This window comes from Rhinoraja longicauda, chromosome 1 (assembly GCF_053455715.1).
Source record: "Rhinoraja longicauda isolate Sanriku21f chromosome 1, sRhiLon1.1, whole genome shotgun sequence".
NCBI classification, from domain to species: domain Eukaryota; kingdom Metazoa; phylum Chordata; class Chondrichthyes; order Rajiformes; family Arhynchobatidae; genus Rhinoraja; species Rhinoraja longicauda.
Window position 1 is genome coordinate 54,008,285 of NC_135953.1, and position 25,063 is coordinate 54,033,347.

Sequence of the window (25,063 nt, forward strand, 5' to 3'; positions counted from 1 at the left end):
TCTTTGTTTCTATTTCATTGAGATAACTTTAGTGACTGCACTATCACAATTAAATATAGGTTTGTGTAGATAACATTACCCAATGCCAAGAACATGTTAGAAAGTTTATTTTTCATATCTCAGAATCAATATCTGAATTTTTATGGTAACAATAACATTAAATGTACATGTTCCCACATTTTTTTTTCTTTTATATTTCTACATTTATACACAAGAAGAGGTCATTATCATTAGATGTATACTGATAGAAGTCAATATACCAACTACATACTTCGGTTAACTATGTTAAAGATAATTGATTGTTTGAAACTTTGAGGACATTTTTAACCCTTTCTCTCCCTGGATTCAGTATTTAAAATGCGATTTTGTTAACTTTCTGAGCTGATATTATTGTCAGCAACTTTAAAATACAGGTACAAAGGACAACTGCCCACATTCAGTAGTATGGTCATCTTAAGGTACAATTCGGGCTTGATTAAATAATATTAAATAGACACCTAAATGGGAAAGTAGTGGGTAGATTCCTATCAGTTGTTAAAAAATAGACAAGAATTGCATGATTCTTTAAAAGCAAAATAAGATTCCTTGTCATCCAGGAACAATCGATGACCCTCCAGCCACCACAAAATATATATTAGCTTCCTCTATCCTTGCACTTCACTTTACCTCTCCATACAGTCGGACCAGATTCCAATAGTTCCAACCATCCCTAACTCTGACTGTAAGAACTTCAGCCAATGAATCTTGCTTCACAACTATTGACTTTGATGACATTTCAGATACTGATTCTTCCCCAACATCCCCCACAACTTAAGAATGGACTTCTCAACTCCCCACTACCCAAGACCTCACAACCTTTTGTCCAACAACCACATGCTCGTGTCCCACCTCATCACCCACTAACCAGTATCACAACCTGCTTTGTGAGCAAGGATTCTTTCTCTAACTTTATATGATGAATCACTAAGAGACATGGAGAACTTCAAAAATACATTCATCCTGTTGGTTCCATTCTCTCAAACTAAAACCGTGTATAAACACATCGGTTATGTTACATATTTACCTGCACAACATTTATATATACAACACTAATTTCCTCTTTTTAAAATGATTTATATAATCTGCTTATTTACAATCTCCTTGATCTTCTCAAAGGAACTTATGTTGTTGGCACTGTATCCAATTCTTGACTCGAGATCTCCTTACTTGATACACTGAGCAGAATCTCGTGCCATTTCTTCAAACATCACCACTGGATCAATGTCTAGAATGCATTCATATTGAAGCAATGCTTTGGTATTCTCTTGAGCATCTCTTGCTGGAATTAAATGATTTCATGTCCACTTCTGATTTTTATTTCTATTTTCACAATATATCTCTGTACCAGATACTTCAACTTTCTCTTCAAAATTCCATTTCTGAGTGTTAGATTTTTTAGGTGATATTTACAGACACATACAAGTCATTTCAAATAGCTCAATTCATAATTTAATAATTTTGTTTCTATTTCAATTGTTTCCCTTCTGCTCAGCAAGTTTTTTTGAACTGAGCTTAATTGTATTTTGAGATCTTCTCTACATTAGGAACTCAGCAGAATCATAATCTCTAGAATCATAATCTCTAGTGAAATATTTCATAATTCTGTAGCTTAGCAAGAAGTTTTCCATTGGACGTCTAATTATTAAAATTGAGCTCTCCTCTGGTACTTGTGGCTTCTGTGCTTCTCTGAGAATTCTTACTGCACTATTTGATACTAGATGATAGGGTGAAATATATATATACATAATCTCATTTTAGTGCACAAAATTGTAAATAGAAATGAATGAAACTAAGAACCATTAACCAAGACTTATACTTCTGGTGAACCATGGAAAATGGATTTCATGCTTTGTTACTATCTTTTGTTGTAGTGTAGAGCCCAATATATTTCACTTTGAGTATTTTGAGCATTTGCTTTTGAGTACTATGGTGTGATCAATCCCCTTCTCGCAAGAGGATTCTGCAGAGTCTTTGTTGGAAATGGCTTACAAGATCATTCCAGAGTATAGATGTCATCATGGGCTTGACTCTGCAACTACGCTTCTCTACTAATTCTTCAAGATCTTTATCCAATCCAGATCAATAAACCAAACTTTTGGCTGCAGAGTTCATGCTCATGATACTCGAGCATTTGTTCAGCACAGCGGCCCTCTAAAATATTCATTGTGAAGTTCTTCACAAAATCTGCAGTAAGACAACTCTGTTTTCCCATTTGACGCAATCTGTTTCCATCTTTAATTCAAGTTGTTGATCTTGGTAAGTTCTCATGTCTTCATCGGGACATTTACAGATTCAGTTTATCCATTTGAAGTTTTCTGTACAACGATTTGTGAATGGTACCTTTTTGGCATTAATATTTATCTCCAGTGCTCTGTGATTATTTTCCAGTTTCAATGTAAAGAATATGCAATAAAACCTAATATTTGAATTCTGAAATTATAATCTTAACATCATATCCAAGTATCAATTTTTATTCATTGCATGATCATATGGATAGTAAAAACTGATGCAAATTGGGGCATTATAAACTGAAAAAAATATCTGAATATCAATCATAAGCAAATAATCTACAAATTATGTGTGTTATCTGAGTCTATGTGGCTGTGATACTGCTACAAGCAAGTTATGGTGTACCTCACCATACTTGTGCATATAACAATATAGTCGACTTGACTTGATTATTACTGCACAGTATACCAATAGGATCTTGAAGAATCTACATTAAATTATTCTTTCCAGTCCAATTTCAAATCTCTGTCAATTCTTGCTCATCAAAGTAAATTAATTGGTGTAATCAGCTAGAATTATTGGCAGTTTTAAAAATTGATTATTGAGACTCATTCAAAGTTTCATCTGGCCTAAGGTCTTCAATGCCAAGTATGTTTTCAAATTCACTGTACTCTTGACAGACGTGAAAGAACCGACTTAGATTTGGATCCATGTCTAAAATTGAACAGGCTGCTGCTGTGCCAATATCCATGTTGATGCACTAACCAGTTATCCATACATTTGCTCTGAGGTAATTATGCTTTCCGAATATTGTCTGCATATTGAATGAAGAAGAGTCCTAACCCTGCCAAATCTGAAGAAAGCCCCAACCTGTCCATTCCCTTCACAGACACAGCCTGACTTGTTGAGTGCGATTTGCTCAGGATTCCAGCATCCGAAGTTCCTTGTGTTGTCCAATATTGTCATCGGTGGCATGGTTACAGCCCCAATTCTCCATTTCTCTCACTGGCTGATGCTGTGTAAACTTACTTTCTGCATCTTTGCGTGGTGAAAGCTTCCTTTTGAATGAAGAAATCACACTACTGGAGATGATTTGATTGTCCAGCTTAGTTTTACACTTGCAGGCTGCTCCTTTTCAAACAGGTAAAACATTTTGCCACTTTAGTTTGACATAGTTGTGAATGGGTGAATGGGATGTCTTGTGTTACATTTGTTGCAACTACCAAAGCAGCCTCACATGTGTATTTAAAATGCTGTTTGGAGTTCTACCCTTTACCTATCACTGTACAATTATAAACTTCCATTTGTACCTTACATTGCCTAAATTTCCAAGGCATTCCTCAATGTTAAGTCCATTGATTCTGCAGTTTTACAAGTAAGGTCAACTGTGAGAGTCTGTCTTTGGTACGTTGACTGAACGTACGTTGATGTTCATCAATTAAAGCTCACTAAAAATCTGCAGATGTTACAGTGCAGAGACATGTTCTTTAACATAATTGTCATTGACAACCACACCAGCCTTTGATTCTCAGTTTAAAAATGTGTAGTTCTCCACAATATCTGAAGGTTTGGGATTGAAATTATCCTGTTGATTTTACCATGCCTTCCCAATGAAATATTATTTGCACTAAAAGATTTGTGGACATAGTGTGCATTTAGGAATCCATTAGATGATGAATGACTATCTTAGATGAATGGCTTTCTTGCGCTCCCACATAGCGATGTATTATGCAGGCAAATTTTAATTTTCAGCATCAGTTTTCACATTGTTATTTGCTTTAAAAATCTATTTCTATTTTTCTCGGGATGAATCGCAAGAAACAGGCTAACATGCATGCCATCTTCCAATCTAACCAACCTGAGTCTATGCAGTCATTTGTCTTCTTTGTCTGATTCCAATCTGTCAAAACTGAATGCACAATGTCTCCACAGATTAGATGACCATATATATTAATGACTGCTCCCTCTGCGCATTTGGCTTTGGAGCTCTGGGCTTTGCCATTGCTCTCCAACTGTAACTGCCATTGTATCTGTATCTTGCATTGGGCAAATTCCTCTGGCATTGCTCAAGGTCACTTCCATTATACTGCAGCTTCACAAATACAGTCAGTGGTGAGATTCTGCCTTTAATATCTTGTCTGAACATGATCATCAATTAAAAGCACAGTCCATAAAAACTCCAGATATTATGACTCCACAGTGTCTTGCTTAATGTGACTCCCACATTCCAGGATCCATTGAGATGCATCTTATCCCAGTACACAGTCAACTGAATGTGTTCAGCTGCCCACATGTCTGCTCTTTAGGAATAGTGCCATTCCCCACTCATGCCACTCTCTTCTCCTGCTCATTCAGAGTTTTGTCCAGTTTCTCTACCATGCCCTTACTTGCTCAAGGTTAGCCATCACTAAGCTCAATACTGCTGCCCATGCCTCAAACTTTCCAGTTGTCACCAATGTTATCAGCTTGCAGCTAAACCTTTTTGCTTTATTTGAAGACTGTTTTCTATTCTTTGCCAAGGTTTGTTCTTTTCTATCTCTGTTGCCAATGTGTAATATATATATATTATAGGCATATATATATTGTGCCAGGAATATAATGAATCACTAAGAGACATGGAGAAATGTGAAAACACATGCATCTAGTTTAATGAATTCTAACTACACTACCCATGTGCACATACATCTCAATATGTCACACATTTACATTGACTTGATTTTCCTTCATGCACCACTATTGTGGGTTACACAAAAATAGACCTTTCAACACGTTGAGTAGCTCGGGCCTAATCTATAGCACATGAGGACCTAGACAATATAAAATTCTATAGTGGTGAGCCCTCAGCAAAAGAACAATTGTTGGCCCACCTCACTCCACTGATTTAACACATCTTTCCAGATGCGGAAGAATTTCCTGGCCAAAAGCTTTTGAAATTTAACACAAGTTAAATGTTATCAAACAGGCCTGGATTGACAACATTAAATAAAAAGGCATTAGGCAAATGGAGAACTAATATTGTTAATTTTAACTCCTAATACTGGAGCTTAGCACTGGAGAACACATATTAACATAGCATTGGTACATTTGCTCTTCATGATATACACTTAATGGATATACATTTAATGGATAAAAGTCCTAGGAAACATTCGTGCAATTTCCTGATACTGTATGGGGCATGGTTCTGCAAAGAAACCTCAATTTTAAAAATGAACACGAGAATTAATGGCTATAAGAACTGTAAACTTGGACACGTTTCACAATTTCTTGCATGCTATTTTGGACAATCCTGACTGCAATGTAACTATTCAATCATGGAAGCACTCATTTGTGAGAAATCATGTTTGTTTATGTGTCACAAGTGAAGTAACCCATCATTGAAGGTAGAATAAGGGAACTCTAAAGAAAGATCACAGGATGTATGGACCAAATCAAAAGACGTTCTGAAATTCCGAATCCCTGCTTATATAATCAATTCTATCCAAAGAAAAGCAATACAGAAATGTCTCAGATTTTCATGAAGTGCTTAAAAGTTTATTTTGTTACTTTCCATTCACACACTACCATCTTTGTCTTCAGTCTGCTTCTAATGAAAACAGGTATCAGGATTGACAACAAAAAATTGTAACTAACTAAATGGAGAAAACAGCAAGTAGGAGTTACCCACCTATCTCCCTCATTGGTCTTGATTTTAATTTGCATTGACTTTTCACCCTGGCTGCAGCTGAATAGCCACTGAACACACTTGAAGACATTGTGGGAAGGACCCTGGGGCAGCAAAAGCCATTTCAGACAACATTACTTTCCTTGTGTGGTTAAGGTGCGTTCCTTTGGATTATACATTGTATTTTCGGATATTCCATGCTCTGGGCTTCAGGCTCATTTTTTAAAAAAATTGTGTGACTTTCCTACCTCTAACAGCAAACATCCCTTTTGTGTCAGGCTAGCAGTCTTCCGTTACCAGAGCTCCTGCCCCCCTTACTGCATCCACCACTGGCCATTTGCAGCTACCCATTTGTCCCAGGCCAGCCAGGATGCAGATGAGGTCCCCAGCCAAATGACCAATGTTTCCATTTAGCTTTTCTCCTGAAATATGTGTCCCTTGGCCATTGTAGGGAAAGTTTATATACTATAGCATGTTCCACCCGATTAGCATGTATGCTTAGTAGGTTTATTTGAAGTTCTATTATTCTATTTTAGTAGAGACATTGTTCTTTTCTTATTAAGTGAAGCAATACCTCTTCTAAAACAGTAGAAGATTTTTAGACAAACTTTATTCAAAGCGAAAAAAAAGTTGTAAAGTACAAAGGGATAAAACTTACAATATTCATTACAGACAAGATATAATGTTCGATATCCTTACGACCATGGTATCCCACCATCATTTTGTCTGCCACTACCAGAGTTTCCACAAAGCGTTCAAGGCTTACTGATCTCTTTTGTCGATGGGGACTATTTGCAGTTTTGTTATTTGGCAACGAGGTTGGAACAGCTGAGAGATCATTTAACCACCAAGGCTTTCTTCTTCGTGTGTGGTCTTCTGGAAGTGAAGATAATCAACCACATTGGCTGGGTTAGTGGCTTAGCATCTCATAGTCCAGCTGCTTTTAACTGTGGAGAGTTTCACTTTCATGAAATGAGGCTGTCACTAATTACAAGGCACAAAAACTCAGAACATCTTTGGTTCAGATTTTAAGGAAAATAAATGCAGACGGATTTTCTATGTCACTTCTAGATAGTTTACTTGTATACTTCAAAGCCTTTACATTGGCCTCTTTGCAATACTGCCTAAGTAGCATTATAGATTTAAGCCATGCCTTTTACATTCTGAAATGGCTCCAACTTCCATCCTGCTTCCAGACAGCCAGTTTACCTCATGTCCTTCTAAATACAGTTTGCTTTCCATATTAAACCATGGTTAACAAGAAACTGAAATGTAAAAACTTATGATAATTCCACCAAGATTGATTTTCATAGTTAGCAATAGTAGGAATATTAGCACACGAGCACTTTTAGTCTTACAGCAACCTATCCTGAATCAGTCGTTGCACACTATTATTAATTTGCACATGAGGCGGTTCTGTAAACAACAGCCATGAACTGTGTTGGCTTGGGACAAAAATAATATTGATCTTCCACATCCATCCTAATTGGTATGTGGAGCCTCGGTTTAACATGTGGTGCTCAGTCCAGCCACTACCTCGTATTCCTCCCCGACCACAATTCCAGTTGACCTCAAGGCTGACGGCCAGGAAGTGGATAGCAAACGGCTACTGACCTCAGGCATGAGAACCTGTGGCTCTGCCCTTGGATTACACTGATGACATTTTAACAGCTTACTGTTGCCAAAGGTGCTTGAACTGTTCTTTGCAAGTCTCCAAACACAGACATTTGCAAATAGTTCAAATAGATTTGGTTTTTAAAAATATTTTGAAAAAACAATAAATCCACTTAAATTAGTGTAAGCTACCACAAATTAATTTAAAGAAAATTAAACAAACCACATTTCCACACTTTCCTTTTTAATTAAGGCCCTGCAATTGTATTCAAATGAATGGGGTTGCCCTTGTCACACCAACCATCCGTGACAAAAAGCTGATGACCAAGATATCCCTCAGCTCTGCTATGCTCTTGGATTCAGGCATCTGGAAATCTAAAGGGACACCTCAAATGTACATTTCAAAAAGTATTCATGAGCCATGGATTACACCCACACCACCTTATGTTCACTTCCCTCTTCCATCCTATAAGTCATGCAAAAGGGAAAGGGTTTAGTTAAATTAGTCTGAATCACTAGGACAGAGCTCTTACCAATACCAGGTCCACAGATGCAGAGAAATATTTCCAAAATCCCATATTAGCAGCATGGGAAATAACATTCAAGTATATACGTATGCAAATAACTGCAATGGTAACCATAAAACTATTAAACTGCTAAAATAAAATCCATTGGGTGCATGATAAAATACATTCCACTTGTCTGGACAAGTGCAATGCCAGCAACTCTGAAACAGAACACCATCCCGGAGATTGGCACAACATCAACCACCCGAAACATTCATCAGCGCACCACCAGATTACAGTGGCTTCAGTGAGCGTACCATTTATAAAATGCACTACAGTTATTCAGTCGGCCCTGCAGACTGCACCTCCCAAGCCCGTGTCCTCTACCACCAAAGACAAGGGCAGCAGGTGCTTGGAAACACCACTGTTAGCATGTTTCCCTCCGAGTCACACACCATTCTGACTTTCAAATATGTCACAGGTTCTTTATTATCACTTGGAAATTCTTGCCTAACAGCGCCGCAAGAATACCTTCACCAGAAGGACTGCAGGGTTCAAGCCAGCAGCTCAAGGGCAATCAGAGATGGGCAATAAACATTATTACTGATACCCAAATCCCAAAAATGAGTTTGAAAATCAACCATCCTTCAAGGTCAAGTCTACATTTGAAGCCAGAACCACTAATGTTGTTGATCGTTAAATGCTTCATCAGTTCAGGGATATTAATTCCAGTGTCCATGTCCAACTTATTCCTAGCCAGCAGTACCACAAAGGGCAATAAATATTTACTTCCTTAGGAGCTGCCCACAAGGAGTGCCCAGATTACCTGTATAATGAATGCAAAATCAATGCAGTCCTGAATCAGTGCTGGTTATTCTGACACACAGTTCTGATAAGGCTTCAGGAACTGTGATTGGGCACTATGATAATAACATTACAATGAGTACTCTGCACAGAAGCCCAAAGGAAAGAAGGCTGGTTGTGCAGTACTTAAATAACTTGACTAATAACCCAGAAGCCTAGAATAACAAAGCAGAAAGTTCAAATTCCACGATTGTAGCTGTGGAATTTAAATTCAACACAACTGGTTATTTTTGCCAGATAAAACTAGCTGGTTCACTAATGTCCTTCAGGGGAGGCAATATTGTCCAGTTTGGACTATATGAGACTCCAGACAAACAATACCCATGCTCTGACAGAAATTAGTGTGCACATTCTGAAAAAATAAATAAATATTTAAATAACTGTAAGACATTCTGAAGTAGGATTTGGAGGGCACATTGACTATAGAAAAAGTTCACACAGGGCACTTCATATTAACGACCTACTCTATTTGCATATTCCACCTCCCCTCCACCATCTACTGACAATTTAAGCATATAGCAAGAAACTAACTGCTGAAGGAACCAGGCGGACCAGTCTGTGGAGGGAAATGAACAGACAGTTCCAGTCGGGGCCCTTGTTCAGACTGATGGTAAAGAGAGACAAGATGAAGAAGTGGGGAAAAAACTGGCAAAGAGAGGTAGATTCTGGTGAGGAGGAGTGATTGACAGATTAGTGGAGGGAGTAACAAAGGCTGGAGGTGAAACAGAGACAAAAGGATGCCGGATGAGGGAGGAAGAAGAGGAGTGAATGTAAAACCAGAAATGGGAGAGTAGTGGAAGGAATGGGTGTGAAAGATGGATGATGGGAAAAGGGGATAAACAGAAGGACAGGGGCAAGAGGAGAAAGGCGTGCACATGATGGGGGGGGGGGGGTTAGAGACCAGAGTAAATGAGAAGGGGTTGGGAGTGATGGTATTGATTTACCCGAAATGAAAGAATTCAATGTTCATGACATTGCCTGGGTTGTAGGCTACCCAAGTGGAATATGAGGTGCTGTTCTTCCTCCAGTTTGCAAGTGGCCTGACTGTGGTAATGGAGGAGGCCGAGGATAGAAGGTCGCTATAGTAATGGAAGGGGGGGGGGTTAAAATGACTAACAACCGGAAGCTCCCGCAGGCCTTGGGTGAAATGGTCAGCTAGTCTATGTTTGGACTGAATTCCACCATCACGTTTGCATTATTACTCAAGATTGTGATATCTTCAGCCTTTCGTGTCTCCACTTTACAATGTACAATTGTGTACCGGACCATAAAGGCAACATTCACACTCGTTAATCATCCCCTCACCGTATTTGTGCATTGACAAGAAATGCGACAATTTAACTCCAGGAACAAGGTCTCCGCATACAATGTTTTCAGTACGATAACAGGAATGCTATTATAATGGCAGTTGCACGGTTTCTGTTTATTTAACTGCAGCTTATGTGTTTATGGATTACTTCCAAAGTGTTTCCTGTTAGTGATGGTGTCTGGAATCCAGAATGAGCCTTCTGTTTCTTCCTGATCCCTCTTCACTGGCAGGGTGAGTGAGGTGGTTGGCTACAGTGTTGAAATCAAGGGAGTGTGCATGAATTTAGATTCACTTGCTTTTGGAGGGCCATTTAAACAAATATATTTGCCATAAACATAAACACACTTAATGATCTCCAGGGGTATTGGGGGATCCTGGCACCCAGTTGGCCACCCGTCACACTTGCCCCTGGTTGAAATAGGACCCCTCCGGGACACGGCTGACTGCTACCTCATGGCAGCTGTCCTTTGATATACTCATTGTGGTTTGTGGGAGTGAAATTTAACACTGCAGATAGCACAAAACAAGCAACAGTGAATCAGCAGCCTGGTTTACTCCCGACCAATGTTCCTTTCATTGCATAATGAGGAAGAACACATAGCTGTAAAATGGAGTGCTGAATTAGTACCATCTGTTTTCTGCAACCCTGATGTCATGGTAGGGAGATTTAAGCCTCTCCAGTCTAGCACCTAAGTCCCCTTAGGCAAAAGCCTCAACATCAATGACAGAAGTGCAGATTTCCCAATAGAAAGTGGGAGGTCATTGATAGAGGATTCTGAAAATGTTTGACAAACTCGTTTTATCTTAGTTGACCTAGTATGATCATTTAACTTATTCCTGTACTGTGTGACAGTTCACCCTTTTTCTTTATCACCCAGTTGTTAGCCTTGTTTCAAGGGCCCCCTCCAGCAGCAATTCCTCAGCAGCAGAGCCTCCCCTCCCTCCCAGCAGCTGAGCTCAGAGACTTTAGATAAATAAACTTACTACATTTTGCAGACATGAAGGCTATCTTTTAAACAGCTATGTGTCTTTAAATCTGGCAGAAGTAAAATATTCTCCTGTCCTTACAACAGAAAAAATATTCAATATTTCCTACTTGGATCCATGCAAAAAAATGTAGATGCGATGGCTCCCACAAATATAATGGGTTAAAAATATACAGCATCTTAGAATTAGAAAGGCTTCTTAAGTGAATTTACAGTGCAAACAGTTAGGAGATGTAAAACACTTAAATTTTGCATTTAATATGAATAAGAGAGGTTTTTATATTGCAAACAGTGATCTGAACCTGATAATCAATATTGTGGCTTACACCCAGCAGTATGAATATTCTAACTTCAAGTAACCCTTGCTTTCCCTCTCTCTCTATCTCTCCCAACCCTAGTTCTCCTACAAGTTTCACTGTCCTCCTGATTAATGTTACTGCTTGTATACCTCGTTGTCAGCTTCCCCTCAGCCAACAATGAACCATTCTACATTCACTTGAGCCTCATCTGCTTTGATCTGTCCTATTCACACCTTTGTACCCTTCCCTATCTCTAGTTTCCCTCTCCCCTGACTCTAAATCTGAAGAAGGGTCTCGACCTGAATTGTCACCCATTCCTTCTCTCCAGATATGCTGCCTGTCCCGCCGAGTTACTCCAGCACTTTGTGTCTATCTTGAGCAACCAGTCATTCTATCCACCTGAAGATAGACACAAAAAGCTGGAGTAACAGACAGCATCTCTGGAGAGAAGGAATGGGTGACATTTAGGGTCGAGAGCCTTCTTCAGACTATCCACCTGATCAGATTAAAACTTTTAAACTGTTGGGTCTTAGTCTTTTCTCTACAAAGTTTCAATCATAATTATTTTAAATTTATGTTACTTAAAAGGAACAGCTAAAAAGTTAAAAACACCTGTAATTGTTATCATTGTTGCCATTTACAAAATAAAATTATCCTACCACTTATGATGACTGGTAGGATCATTTTAATGTTCATATTTTCTTAACAGGAACAGTAGGAGTCAATTCAGATCACATTGCTTATTCTAACATTCAATTAGATTATTCCTGATTTAACTGTGATTGATAAATGTTTGCAGGTGCAGGGCACAAGAGGATGTCCCTTAGTGCCCTGACTAAATCAGTGCTCGCTCGAAGGGCCGAATGGCCTACTCCTGCACCTATTTTCTATGTTTCTACTTACAAACATTTATCAATCACACTGCCAAATATTAATCATGTTATCGTCCACTGCTTTTATTGTGGGAGTACTTGATCTATGCTTTACATACAGAAGCGTTTCCTAGTTTCTATCATGGACTCATAGAACGTGGAAACGGGCCTTTCGGCCCCAGTTGCCCACACTGACCAGCATGCCCCATCTACACGAGTCCTACCTGCCTGCACATGGCCCGTAACCCTCCAACCTTTTCTATCCATATACTTGTCCAAATATCTCTTAAATATTATGACTTTACCTGCCTCAGCTACCTCCTCTGGCAGCTCATTCCATAGAACTATAAACCTTTTGTGTTAGAAAGTTATCCCTCAGGTTCTTTCCCCCCTCAACTTAAATTTCCCCCCCTTGCCTTAAACATATGTCCTCTGATTCTTGATTTCCCTACTCTGGGCAAAAGACTGTGCATTTACCAGATCTATTCCTCTCATGATTTTGTACACCTCTATTAGATCATCCCAAGCAATAAAGTCCTAGCCTGCCCATCCTCTTCCTATTGCTCAATCCCTTGAGTCCTGGCAACATCCTCATAAATTTTCGCTGCACCCTTTCCAGCTTGACAACATCTTTCCTATAACATGGTGACTGAAACTGAACACTGTACTCTAAATGTGGCCTCACCAATGTCTTATCCAACTGTAACTTGACCTCCTAACTTCTGTACTCAATACTCTGATTGTTGAAGGCCAATGTGCCGAAAGTCTTTTTGACGACACTATCTACCCGTGGTGCCACTTTCAAGGAACTATGTATGTGCACTCCTAGACCCCTCCGCTCTGCAATACCCCCCTGAGCACTACCATTCACTGTGTCGAGCCAGCCCTTGTTAGATTTCCCAAAATACAATACCTCTCATTTCCCCATGTTAAATGTCATCAACCATTGCTCAGTCCACCTGGCCAATCGATCAAGATCTTGCTGCAATTTTTGACAACCTTGGCACAATGGCTGGCGCTGAATTTAAGATCTCTTCTTCTGGACATTTATGGAGAATAATTCTCTTTATCTATTTCAAAATATCCAAGGTCTTGATCAAATTATTTTACAATCTTTATTCCAGAGCATATAAATATGATTTTCATCATTTAGCCTCATAACCCAACTAATGTAGCCCTGATAAGATTGTCCATTATTGGACGAATTACAGATAATGATGAGTCAGAATATAGGAGGGATATCGATCGTCTGATTGAATAGTGCCAGAACAGCAGTCTTGCTCTCAATGTCCGTAATACCAAGTGGTTGATTGTTGACTTTAGAAGAGGAAAGCTGAGGATCCACAAACCTGTCTTCCTTGACGGGAGGGTGGTGGAGAGAGTCAAAAACTTCAAATTCCTGGGCGTGCATATCTCTGAAGGTCTGAAGGACCCTTCTTCAGCCTGATTGTGGGGGGGGGGGGTGAAAGCTGAAAGAGAAGAAGGGTAGGACAAAGCCTGGCAAGTAATATTGGATACAAATGAGAGGGGGCAGTGGTTGATACGCCAGAGATCAAAAGGCAGAAAGTGTGAGACCAAAGGATTGAAGAGTTGCAAATTGTGAGGAGAGAGTAAGGAATGTAGGTAGAAGGGGAGGGAGAAAATAGATGCAAGTCCTGGTTGGGCCCAGGGGAGAGTGGGGGTGAGCAAAGAAAGGAGGTATGTGGGGGAAGGACTTGGGCTTTAAATTACCCAAAATTAATTTGCCTGAAGAAGGGTCCCAACCCGAAATGTCACCTCTCCACATTCTCCAGATATGCTGCCTGACCATTGAATAACTTCAGCACTTTGTGTCTTTTTTTGTAAACTAGCATGTGCAATTCTTTGTTTCTACTATGAACTCTAACCAAATTTCGCACCATGACTGTCTTTGTTGCACTAGGACTTTGAGCTTTGTTTTGTTTTGCAGGAGATTGGGGTTTTTTATTTAATAAACTTTTTTTGTTTGTTTATTATGTTATCTATTGAGTACTCTGTTTATAAATCTCCTGTGCTGCAAGTATGAATTTCATTTGTAGGAAGGAACCGCAGATGCAGGTTTACACCAAAGATAGACACAAAATGCTAGAGTAACTCAGCAGGACAGACAGGCAGCATTCCTTTCCTGGAGAGAAGGATTGGGTGATGTTTTGGGTCGAGACCATTCTTCATTAATCAGTTTTGGTACATATGACAATTAAACACTCTTGACTACCTGCATTCCTTCCAAGGGAAGTGGCTCCTACTATTTGCCGAGTCTTAAACTATGCAGTGTTCAAATACTGAATTTGTACAACTCACTCACAAAATTATTTTCCTTTAAATTCTGTCCCTCTGATTAATTATTAGTCTTTCAGATTATTTTATATCTAGTTACTCCATTTATCAATCCATGCATATGACCCATCAATCTCTTTGAACCCCATTGGTGCTACCTTTTCTTGTCAAACAACACAAAAACATTCTTTAAAAAAAGTATGCCTATCTGTTCTTTCTCATCCAAATTGGATGATGTGAGAATTACATGGAAATCCAATTTTTCTCATGACCAATTCAGTATTTCGGATTTATTTAATGAAATCATTTTTAATTTTCTCAACTGTTGTCATGAGATTTGAACGTACTTTTTGATCATTAGTCTAAGATCTTGATTAAAGTAAAAGGACCCATCAAAGAATTGTAGAATAAAAAGAACACCCACACAATCAGGCCTGTGGCAGTTCTTTTGTAAAACAGCCCAGTTTTTCTCCCAATGCTGACCTTTTTCCATTACTCAGAAAACTTTTCCCCATCAAATATTTGTCCGATTACCTTTTGAAAACTCCATCTGAATCTATCTCCACTATCTTAACAAACAATGCTCCCAACTCCTAACCACAAGCCACATTGCAAAGGTTTTCTTCATACCAACGCTGGGGTTGGTTTCAATGAAGTTTAACATGTGGCGATGGGAAAGACTGGCAGTTTCCCATGTATTTAGCACTAACAAGTATGATAAATGTCTTACGCCATGGACCAATAATCCTTGGAGAGATTAAAACTGAACATTTTAAAAGAACTGCATGCCAAGATCACAGAGTCATAGATCACAGTAACAAGCCCTTCAGCACATTTGTCAATGCCGACAATCAATGAGGAACCTATACTAATCCCATGTATCAGTTATTACTGCATAGCTTTTTATGCCTTGGCAATTCAAGTACTGACAATAATTTTTAAATATTATTAGAATAATTGAACCTATTACCTCCTCAGGCATTAAATTCCAGATTGTAACAACCCTAGTGCTGCAGGTACATAGTTCCCTGAAAGTGGAGACACATCTTGATGGTCATCAGTCAGGGCGTTCAGTACAGGGGGTCTCGACCTGAAACATCCCCCATTCCTTCTCTCCAGAGATGCTGCCTGTCCCGCTGAGTTACTCCAGCTTTTTGTGCTTATCTTCAGTTTAAACCAGCATCTGCAGTTCCTTTCTACACATTCAGTACAGGAGTTGGGATGCCATGTAACAACTGTATGTCTTTGGTGCGATCACATTTGGAGCATTGTATGCAGTTCTGGTTGCCCAACTATTAAGTTGGAAAGGTTGCAGAAAAGAATCACAAGGATATTACTGTGACTATAAGAAAATAACTGCAGATGCTGGTACAAATCGAAGGTATTTATTCACAAAATGCTGGAGTAACTCAGCAGGTCGGGCATGTAAGATTTGAGAAGTTTTCCCTCATTTGGAAAGCAACACAATACCAAAGAGCTGCAGTTTGGACATTTTAAACGAGAGACTGGGGCTGATAGCGGAGAAAGGCTGCGGTCAGATTAACAAAGGATGTCACAATCCGTGGGTCCTAAAATGGCCGCAGGACCTCGTGACCAGCCACAAAAGGTAAAAACCTTACATCCCAGTCTCTAGGTTTTCAGCAAAGCCATGGCCAGAACAAAGGATGGGTATTGGCCATGCAGAAACCTACGAAACCAGGTCGGAGTCCAGACACTGGGGCGCTGACATCAGCATACTCACAATGCCCCAAGCCGACCTAAACAGTTCATCTCAGTGAGGGGGCACAATAGCCCATAGAAAACTACCTGGTAGGTGATGGGAAACCAGTTAACACCCATCACCTCACAATGAAATCCCAATTCACACCGTCTGGCCATCCCCGGTATCCCCCGAACATAAGCGCAGATCAGAAGAAAAACCTCATACATATCTTTTTGAACAAAGAGATTCCAAGATCTGGCGGGAGATAGGACGGGTCAGAAACAGTATAACTGGCCACTACTTTTGGGTGAAAAAGTTAAGTCGGAGGGGAGTCGGAACTGAAGTCAACTCGAGAAGAAAACCTGCAGGGAACGCAAGCAGGCAAGAAAACGAATGCAGGAGGAAGAAAAGACAGGCAAGAAGAACGGATGCAAGAGAGAGGAACAGGCACGCAACTCGAGGAGAAATACTACAGCACGAACAGCCAGTAACCCCAGTAATAGCCCCATGGTGAGCATGCACCCAGATCTTGCATATCCTGGACATAGTTTAGTGTAGAGGGGAGGGTGGTTTGAATAAACGTTGGGTGTGTAAAGGAATATGTGTTGGTCAATTTTGCGATGTGTCGTACGTTCCCCATCTTACAGTCGTGTATATGTCTTATAGAACTGTGTGTGTTTTATGATTCATAGTTATAAGTATTCATGTGATTCGGTATGTGTTTTATAGACATGTCTTATAGAACTGTATAAGTATTCATGGACAATAGTCCCAAGCGCTGAATAAAAGCCTTTTCATTTAAACCCTGGTTTTGAAATCTGGTCTGGTTGAATTTTTTCTGCACTATAAGAGCTCCTGCACCTAAGTCCAGTGTCTAGTACTGTGAGGGGTGAGTGGGTCGAACCACTCACGGGGAACCAGTGTGCACGGCCTGGTCAAGGGATCAGAGCAAGGCACGGGGACCTTAGGTCGGGCGAAAGCTCGGCGCAGAAACCCCTTACAGATAATGGCGACCACGAAGGGACACTGGCAGCAGGATGATGGTGTACCAGAAAAAGATTTTAAAACTAGGGACATAATGGACGAGCGCATTGCGGACTATGTGTTTAGTAAGGTGAATATCACCAAACAATGGATGTGTGCGTTACTAGATGACAAGCGCCCACTGGATGCAGCAATCCGGTGGACGGCCAGTACAGCCGATAAGAAATCTGTAGAGAAGGCGGTCTGGCTGACCTGCTATAAAAAGCAGGTCCAGCTTTTGGACCGTGTGGTTGTGGCACAGGCAGCCCAGATCAGGGACCTTCAGGAGGAGGTAGAGGAGAAGGCTGCGGGTGGGAACCAGTTGATTGAGGCTCTGGACTCTTTAAACAAGGAGCGCCGGGTCGTGACCAACCGCCACGAAGCCAGGGTAGAGCTGATGGAGTGTCTGATCACTGAGGCTATGCGCAGTAAGGGCAAGCTCAGGGAGCAGTGCGCTTCCCTGAGCCACCAGCTGGAGACCCAGGAAGAGAAACTTAAGGGAGTTAGGGCAGCCTATAAAATGGTTTTGGAGGACAGGTCAGAAGGGGCCGACCACGGGGCCTGCCTGCAGGAGATAGAGGGTCTGCGGGGTGCTTTAAATAAAGCAAGCGGGCTGGTCTGTTTGATGAACCCCCCCGCGGGCCAGTCACTAGCGGGTGCGAAGGTCCCGGTTCCGATCCCTAGAAAGACCATGGTGGCTTCAGCCCCCAGACTCCACAATTCCCCTAGCTACGAGGCATCCTGGAAAAGGGGTAGTGTAGGGGAAAGAGAGAGAGAGGAGCTCCCGGTAGAATACTTGGCACCGGCACCCACGTGCCCGGTCCTGGAAACCAGACGGGGACCCCCCATGGAGAATGGGGACGCCGGACCCATTCAGAGCGAGATCATGGTGCCCCACAACTCCCAGCAGTTAAGAGCCATGATTGGGCATGTAACAAAATTGTCCGGATCAGGGGACCCCTCACTACATTTCAGGGAGATCGAGCAAACCGCCGCAATCAACGGTTGCGACGAGGGAGAATGGGCAAAATTGTTGCTGTTCTCCCTGGACAGCTCGATCCTCCAATGCCTCTCAGACGAGAGTAAAAGAGGGACCAGGACCTACAATCTCCTGCGGGACGAGGTCCTGGAAGTCTTGGGGGTAGGCGATGAGGGTCCATTTGCCCGATTAGGGAAGACCCTCCAGATGGAGGGAGAACCCTCAAAGGTTTTTGCGGCGCGACTGTGGACAGTATATCAGAGCAGTTGCCCGCACGTCCCCGCGCGGGATGTCCTGGTCGGGAATGGGAGAGCCCAGTGGCTCCGTTGCTTGGTGTCAGGGAGCAGGCGAAAGCCTGGTTTGATCCCACAAATAGCACGGAGGAGGCGGTTTTGGACCATCTCACGGTAGGGTATAGAAACACCCGGAGTACGTCTACCCGACTCGTAAAAGGGAAGGTGTACGTAGCGGAGGCTACTGCACTGGCCCAAAAGGAGTGGCGACAGGAGGGTAACCCTACCGCACAGTCCAAGTGTTTCAGGTGCGGTAAGGTGGGATACTGGCAGAAGGATTGCAGGGCCCACACCAAGGAAGATAGGGTTGGCACCACCCAACGCACCGAGGTCCCAGTTAAGCCCGAGATTATCGAAACGATGATCGAGGTGATGCAGTCCCTCATGGCCGCCCAGGGGAAGGTGGCAGTCGCTACCGGCTCCCCGGGTGCGAGGGGGGCACTGGACATTCCCCAATGACATCAGCCCACGCAGCCTGCCTATCTGTGTCCTCTCCGCTACGATGCGTGGAAGAGGCCGCTTGTGGAGATGGTAGTGGAGAGGCAAAGGGGCAGTTATCTGTTGGACACGGGGGCTTCATGCACCGTGGTCCACACAGAGGAACCCTTTGACTCTCCCCTGTCCACGGGGGTCCCTTTCGCTCTGGCGGGGTTCACAGGAAAGGAACAGGCTGGCGCGCATTCACAGCCAAGGATGAGGCAGGCCACGCAGACAGGTAAGGTTGCCTGCATGACGGGGGAGGACATTCTCCAGGAATGGAGAGTCTCGCGTTTTGGGTGGGATTCAGATGAGGAAGAGCCTGATCAGCTCGACCAGGGGCTGGATCCCATTACGGAGGAAGAGGAGTCGGAGGGGGACGACAGTAACGTCCCCGACTCAAGCACCAGGAAGGCGGGGGTAGCGAGCGAAGGCTCACCACCTGTAGATACAGGTAGAGTGAGGCCGGATGCCGCGGGTATACCCAGCACCAAGGGGGCAGAGCTGGATGAGGCGGGGCCAGGGTCGGCAGCTGCGGGGGGTACCCGAGCTGCGGCTCGGCAGGAACCGGTCCTCAGCCAGGCTGTCCAGGGGGCAGTGCCTAAGGTGATCCTCCGTAGGTCCAGCAGGAAACCCCAACTTAGGAAGTTTTGGCCAGAGGCCAATCACGCCCCGAGGTACGGGAACCAAGTAAGGAGGAGGGAGCTTACGTCCCGGAGGGGACCTAGCCCCCGCCAGGCAGCGACAGGCTGCGGAGGATCAAAGGTGGGAGACAGCGTGGTGCAGCCGCAGGAGACGACCCGCTGCAGCCCTGACAGGGATTAGCTGAGCCGCCCTGGGAAGGCGGCACTGTATTATATTTTAGATAATATAAATAAGGATAGGTATTTTAGATAAGGATAAGCTAATTAAGATATTTTAGGTAAAATAGATAAGGATAGGTATTTTTGATAAGGATAAGCTATTTAAGATAAGTTTTGTGGGGATAGTTAGCGTTTAAATAAAGTTGATGCGTCCAGGATGTGTGGGTGTGGGGTGCAGGCTGGGGGTCAAGAGACCCGCCCGCAGAGGCGTTTAACAAAGCCAAGCGCTCCCCAAGAGGCTGGCTTTACCATTCTTCTTTATCTGTTTTCTGGAGTGGAAGGAGGCACTCGTATGGTGGATCTTTGCCACGGCGATCGGATGTGGGTGGACCTATCGGGGCCGCACCAAGGACATCATCGTCTACGGCTGCTCCGGGGACACGGCTCCCATCGCGACCGATGGGACTGGAAGGAGAGAAGCGGAGGAGGCCGCAGTTTACTTCCATGAAGGCCGGTGGCCGGGGTGGCTGGGATCGAACTCTTCAAAGTATTCCAGCGCCCCAGGTTTTGCTTATCGGGACGCTTCATTATTGTGCCCGAGAATCAAGATCATCGCCCAAAAGATCAGCGCCACCGTTGGCAAAAGGATCTGCCTGGTATGCACGGGGAAGGTCCCCGCGAGCAGGCGGTGGTGGCTGAGGAAAACGAGCAGGACAATGGCCAACTCCACTGTTGAGTGGGAGAGACTTAACAACAACACTCACAGGACTATTTCTGGGACTAAAGAACAGTTGAGTGTGTGTTGAGACAAATGGTGGGAACCGGATGAGGGGATTTATATGTGTATGTGGGGTTCGAGGTATCGCTGCCCCACGGGCAACAGCATATTTTTCCAAAGACAGTGGCAGGATGACGGTAAGGGGATGAGGTGGGATGATAGCTCGCGGGCTTGTGGGGTCCCCCTTTCCCCGATCCCGGTAAACGCCACTGAACTCATCACACGACCACGCATGACACCTCCCACAGTTCCACTGGCAGTAGCACAGGAGGGTGAGTGCCCTAAAAACCACTAAGGGGCCCGGGAATGGCCTGGTACTGATACCGACTGACCAGGTATTGTACCAGGGGGTGCACTACGCGGTAGCCTCGGTGATCTTAAACCTCACCGAGGTGCGGTTACCGAGGTGGTGCCCCAGGGAAACTGAAAGGCTGTACCAGGTGCTACTGACCAACATGTTCCAGCAATTTTACGAGTTCGACCTTGCCAGTGTGGACAAGGAGAGCTTGTATAGCCAAGAGCCGGAGGACTGGAGTCAGACGGGGAGGCATAGGAGGGGTGTAGTGAATGATGTATTTACGGGCTTTAACACCGGGACATCTGTGGTCAACGCTCTAGATACCGTGGAGCTGCAGACCCAGATTAACAGGTTAAAGGCACAGTTAAAGTGCATCCGCACGGATGAGACGTGCGGGTGGGCGAGCAGGACCCAGCCGCAAGCTGCTAGGAGGACGTGCCCCCTCCGCACCAAGTAGGCTGTGTTTTTATATTGTCCTCTTCGAAGTTGTATAAACTGTGTTTTTGTATTTTCCTCTTAGAATTTGTATCAAGAGTGAATGTGAAGGAATGTAAAAAAAATGTATCGTTTTACTGTTGTGTTGTTTTCATGTCCTACATTACAGCTGACACCAGTAGGAGGATGGCGGAGGCATCGGCCCGGGACAAGGTGTAGGTGTATATGTCTGACATGAAAATGTACATACTTGTAATATAGTTTTGCCCGGGACACGGGCAGTAAAGGTCAGCCTAAGATGGGGACTGTACGTTCGCAATGAAACACTAGTTTAGTTAAAACCTCAGGCGTCTGGATGTGGAGAATCGGGAAAACATTGCTCAACCACATTATTTAATTGATTCGATAAACTGGGGTTATGCAAATCAACAGGAGGGACTGTAAGATTTGAGAAAGCAACATAATACCAAAGAGCTGCAGTTTGGACATTTTAAACGAGAGACTGGGGCTGATAGCGGAGAAAGGCTGCGGTCAGATTAACAAAGGATGTCACAATCCGTGGGTCCTAAAATGGCCGCAGGACCTCGTGACCAGCCACAAAAGGTAAAAACCTTACATCCCAGTCTCTAGGTTTTCTGCAAAGCCATGGCCAGAACAAAGGATGGGTATTGGCCATGCAGAAACCTACGAAACCAGGTCGGAGTCCAGACACTGGGGCGCTGACATCAGCATACTCACAATGCCCCAAGCCGACCTAAACAGTTCATCTCAGTGAGGGGGCACAATAGCCCATAGAAAACTACCTGGTAGGTGATGGGAAACCAGTTAACACCCATCACCTCACAATGAAATCCCAATTCACACCGTCTGGCCATCCCCGGTATCCCCGAACATAAGCGCAGATCAGAAGAAAACCTCATAAATATCTTTTTGAACAAAGAGATTCCAAGATCTGGCGGGAGATAGGATGGGTCAGAAACAGTATAACTGGCCACTACTTTTGGGTGAAAAAGTTAAGTCGGAGGGGAGTCGGAACTGAAGTCAACTCGAGAAGAAAACCTGCAGGGAACGCAAGCAGGCAAGAAAACGAATGCAGGAGAGAGGAACAGGCACGCAACTCGAGGAGAAATACTACAGCACGAACAGCCAGTAACCCCAGTAATAGCCCCATGGTGAGCATGCACCCAGATCTTGCATATCCTGGACATAGTTTAGTGTAGAGGGGAGGGTGGTTTGAATAAACGTTGGGTGTGTAAAGGAATATGTGTTGGTCAATTTTGCGATGTGTCGTACGTTCCCCATCTTACAGTCGTGTATATGTCTTATAGAACTGTGTGTGTTTTATGATTCATAGTTATAAGTATTCATGTGATTCGGTATGTGTTTTATAGACATGTCTTATAGAACTGTATAAGTATTCATGGACAATAGTCCCAAGCGCTGAATAAAAGCCTTTTCATTTAAACCCTGGTTTTGAAATCTGGTCTGGTTGAATTTTTTCTGCACTATAAGAGCTCCTGCACCTAAGTCCAGTGTCTAGAACCGTAAGGGGTGAGTGGGTTGAACCACTCACGGGGAACCAGTGTGCACGGCCTGGTCAAGGGATCAGAGCAAGGCACGGGGACCTTAGGTCGGGCGAAAGCTCGGCGCAGAAACCCCTTACAGGCAGCATCTCGGGAGAGAAGGAATGGGTGACGTTTTGGGTCAAGACCCTTCTTCAGGCTGATGACTGTGACTAGGTGGCTGTAGATAACATACAGGGTGATCACTTCGCCTGAAAAAACAATAATAAGTTTAAAACTTTGTGCAAAGATGTTGAGGGCAGAGAGATCAGCTGACAAAGCATATTATCATCCCCAGTTGATGGTACCAAATGCACTGCAAATGACATCAATACATTGCATTCTGCCTCCACAATTTATTCTACTGAGTTATATTCAGAGGCAGAATATAATCTGCTGACATGACTACATAGCTCATTTAGTGCTACCAACCAGGTATGAATATCTTGGCAGTGACTCAATCTAGCTGGCTAACATCACAAGCTCCAAATGGAAGTGCTGTCTTTCTGTCCGATTGAAAGTTCCATTCATGCAGTGCCTACTGCAGAAACCCGAGACACACCAAGTGCAGACAGTGCCACATGTGTCACTACACTGTCATTGGATTTCACGTGCCGACAAGAGCACAGTCCAGGAATCCCTGCATTATATTGGGGAAACCACCTTTCTGTCCTGTGCCAGGCTGGACCTAGGTGAGACTATTGATTTCAGTGCGGATTCTAAATCGGTGAATTAGGAATCAAAAGAAAGGCAAACTTTTTCTAAACATGTCAGTTTAGATGATGCTTTTAATTATTTTAAATACTTTTTGTTTATATTATTGTTTGTAAACATGTTCAATTATTAACTGCATATGCTGGTACAAATCGAAGGTATCACAAAATGCTGGAGTAACTCAGCAGGTCGGGCAGCATCTCGGGAGAGAAGGAATGGATGACGTTTCGGGTCAAGACTCTTCTTCAGACTGATGACTGTGACTAGGTGGCTGTAGATAAGGAAAGGCATGCAATTCAAGTTATCTGATGGTATATATTCTGAACTGATGGAAGCACTAATTTCCAGTCCTTATATAAGCAAGCTGTGTCAGGAGACACTTCAAATTAAACTGATTATCCAAATACTATTGACCAGCAATGGTCAATGGTACGGTTAACTGTTAAAAGAAAATCAGATTCTGCCATAAATGTGCTGAGCTTTTAGAAATCCCATAAAATATCAAGCATTAGGAATACTTTATTGTCACATGTGATGAGGCACAGTTAATTCTTTGCCTGCATACAAATAGCAGCCCCCTCCGGCGCTGACAAAGTTACAAAGCACTCCTCCGGCTCCCCCTTTTGTCATCTGCCCCCCCGCCCCCCCAACAGTTCCCCCAAGCCAGGTCCTCCATTGTTCTTCCCCTCCTCCATCACGGCGGTCCCCCCACGCCATGGAATCTCCAATCAAAGGTATTTATTCACAAAATGCTGGAGTAACTCAGCAGGTCAAGCAGCATCTCAGGAGAGAAGGAATGGGTGACGTTTCGGGTCGAGACCCTTCTTCAGACTGTGACGGGTCATGGTTGACAAATTCACGGTCATTATAATGAGCGAACAAAGGGAACACACTACACTTAAGGAATCAAGGGATGTGAGGAAAAAGCAGGAATGGGGTACTGATTTTAGATAATCAGCCATGATCATATTGAATGGCGGTGCTGGCTCGAAGGGCCGAATGCCTACTCCTACACCTATTTTTCTATGTTTTCCATGTATGTGGATTTTCAAAAGGTACATCAAATGGTGTTTTATAGAAGGTTATCTACAAGTGCAGTATTACAGAAATTGCAATGGTATGGATGGAAAGTTGGTTAATAGCCAGGAAAACAGTGTTAGTAAGTGTCGCTCGTATTGGAGAAGGGTGTTAAGTGGTATGCTGATGGCTCAGTGCTTGGTCTGCTCAGGCTTACAATTTTAAAAAGTGATGTCAAAATTTACTGTTGACACAAAGGGTGATAATCAAGGCTGCTTGGAATGTTGGCAGAATAAGTTTATAAATGG

The 25,063-nt window shown here is 43.0% G+C and overlaps 1 protein-coding gene across 2 annotated transcripts in view; it reads right to left on the reverse strand.

Moving 5' to 3' along the window:
• Positions 1 to 25,063, reverse strand: part of adamts6 (ADAM metallopeptidase with thrombospondin type 1 motif, 6) — a 231,674-nt gene that overhangs the window by 188,950 nt on the left and 17,661 nt on the right. For both annotated transcript variants that reach the window (XR_013547164.1, XM_078397497.1), the window contains exon 5: positions 6,588 to 6,805. Coding sequence is in view for 1 of the 2 variants with exons in the window: in XM_078397497.1 (XP_078253623.1) it covers positions 6,588 to 6,805 (218 nt within the window). In the remaining variant the exon portion in view is untranslated. The remainder of the gene's footprint in view (positions 1 to 6,587; positions 6,806 to 25,063) is intronic.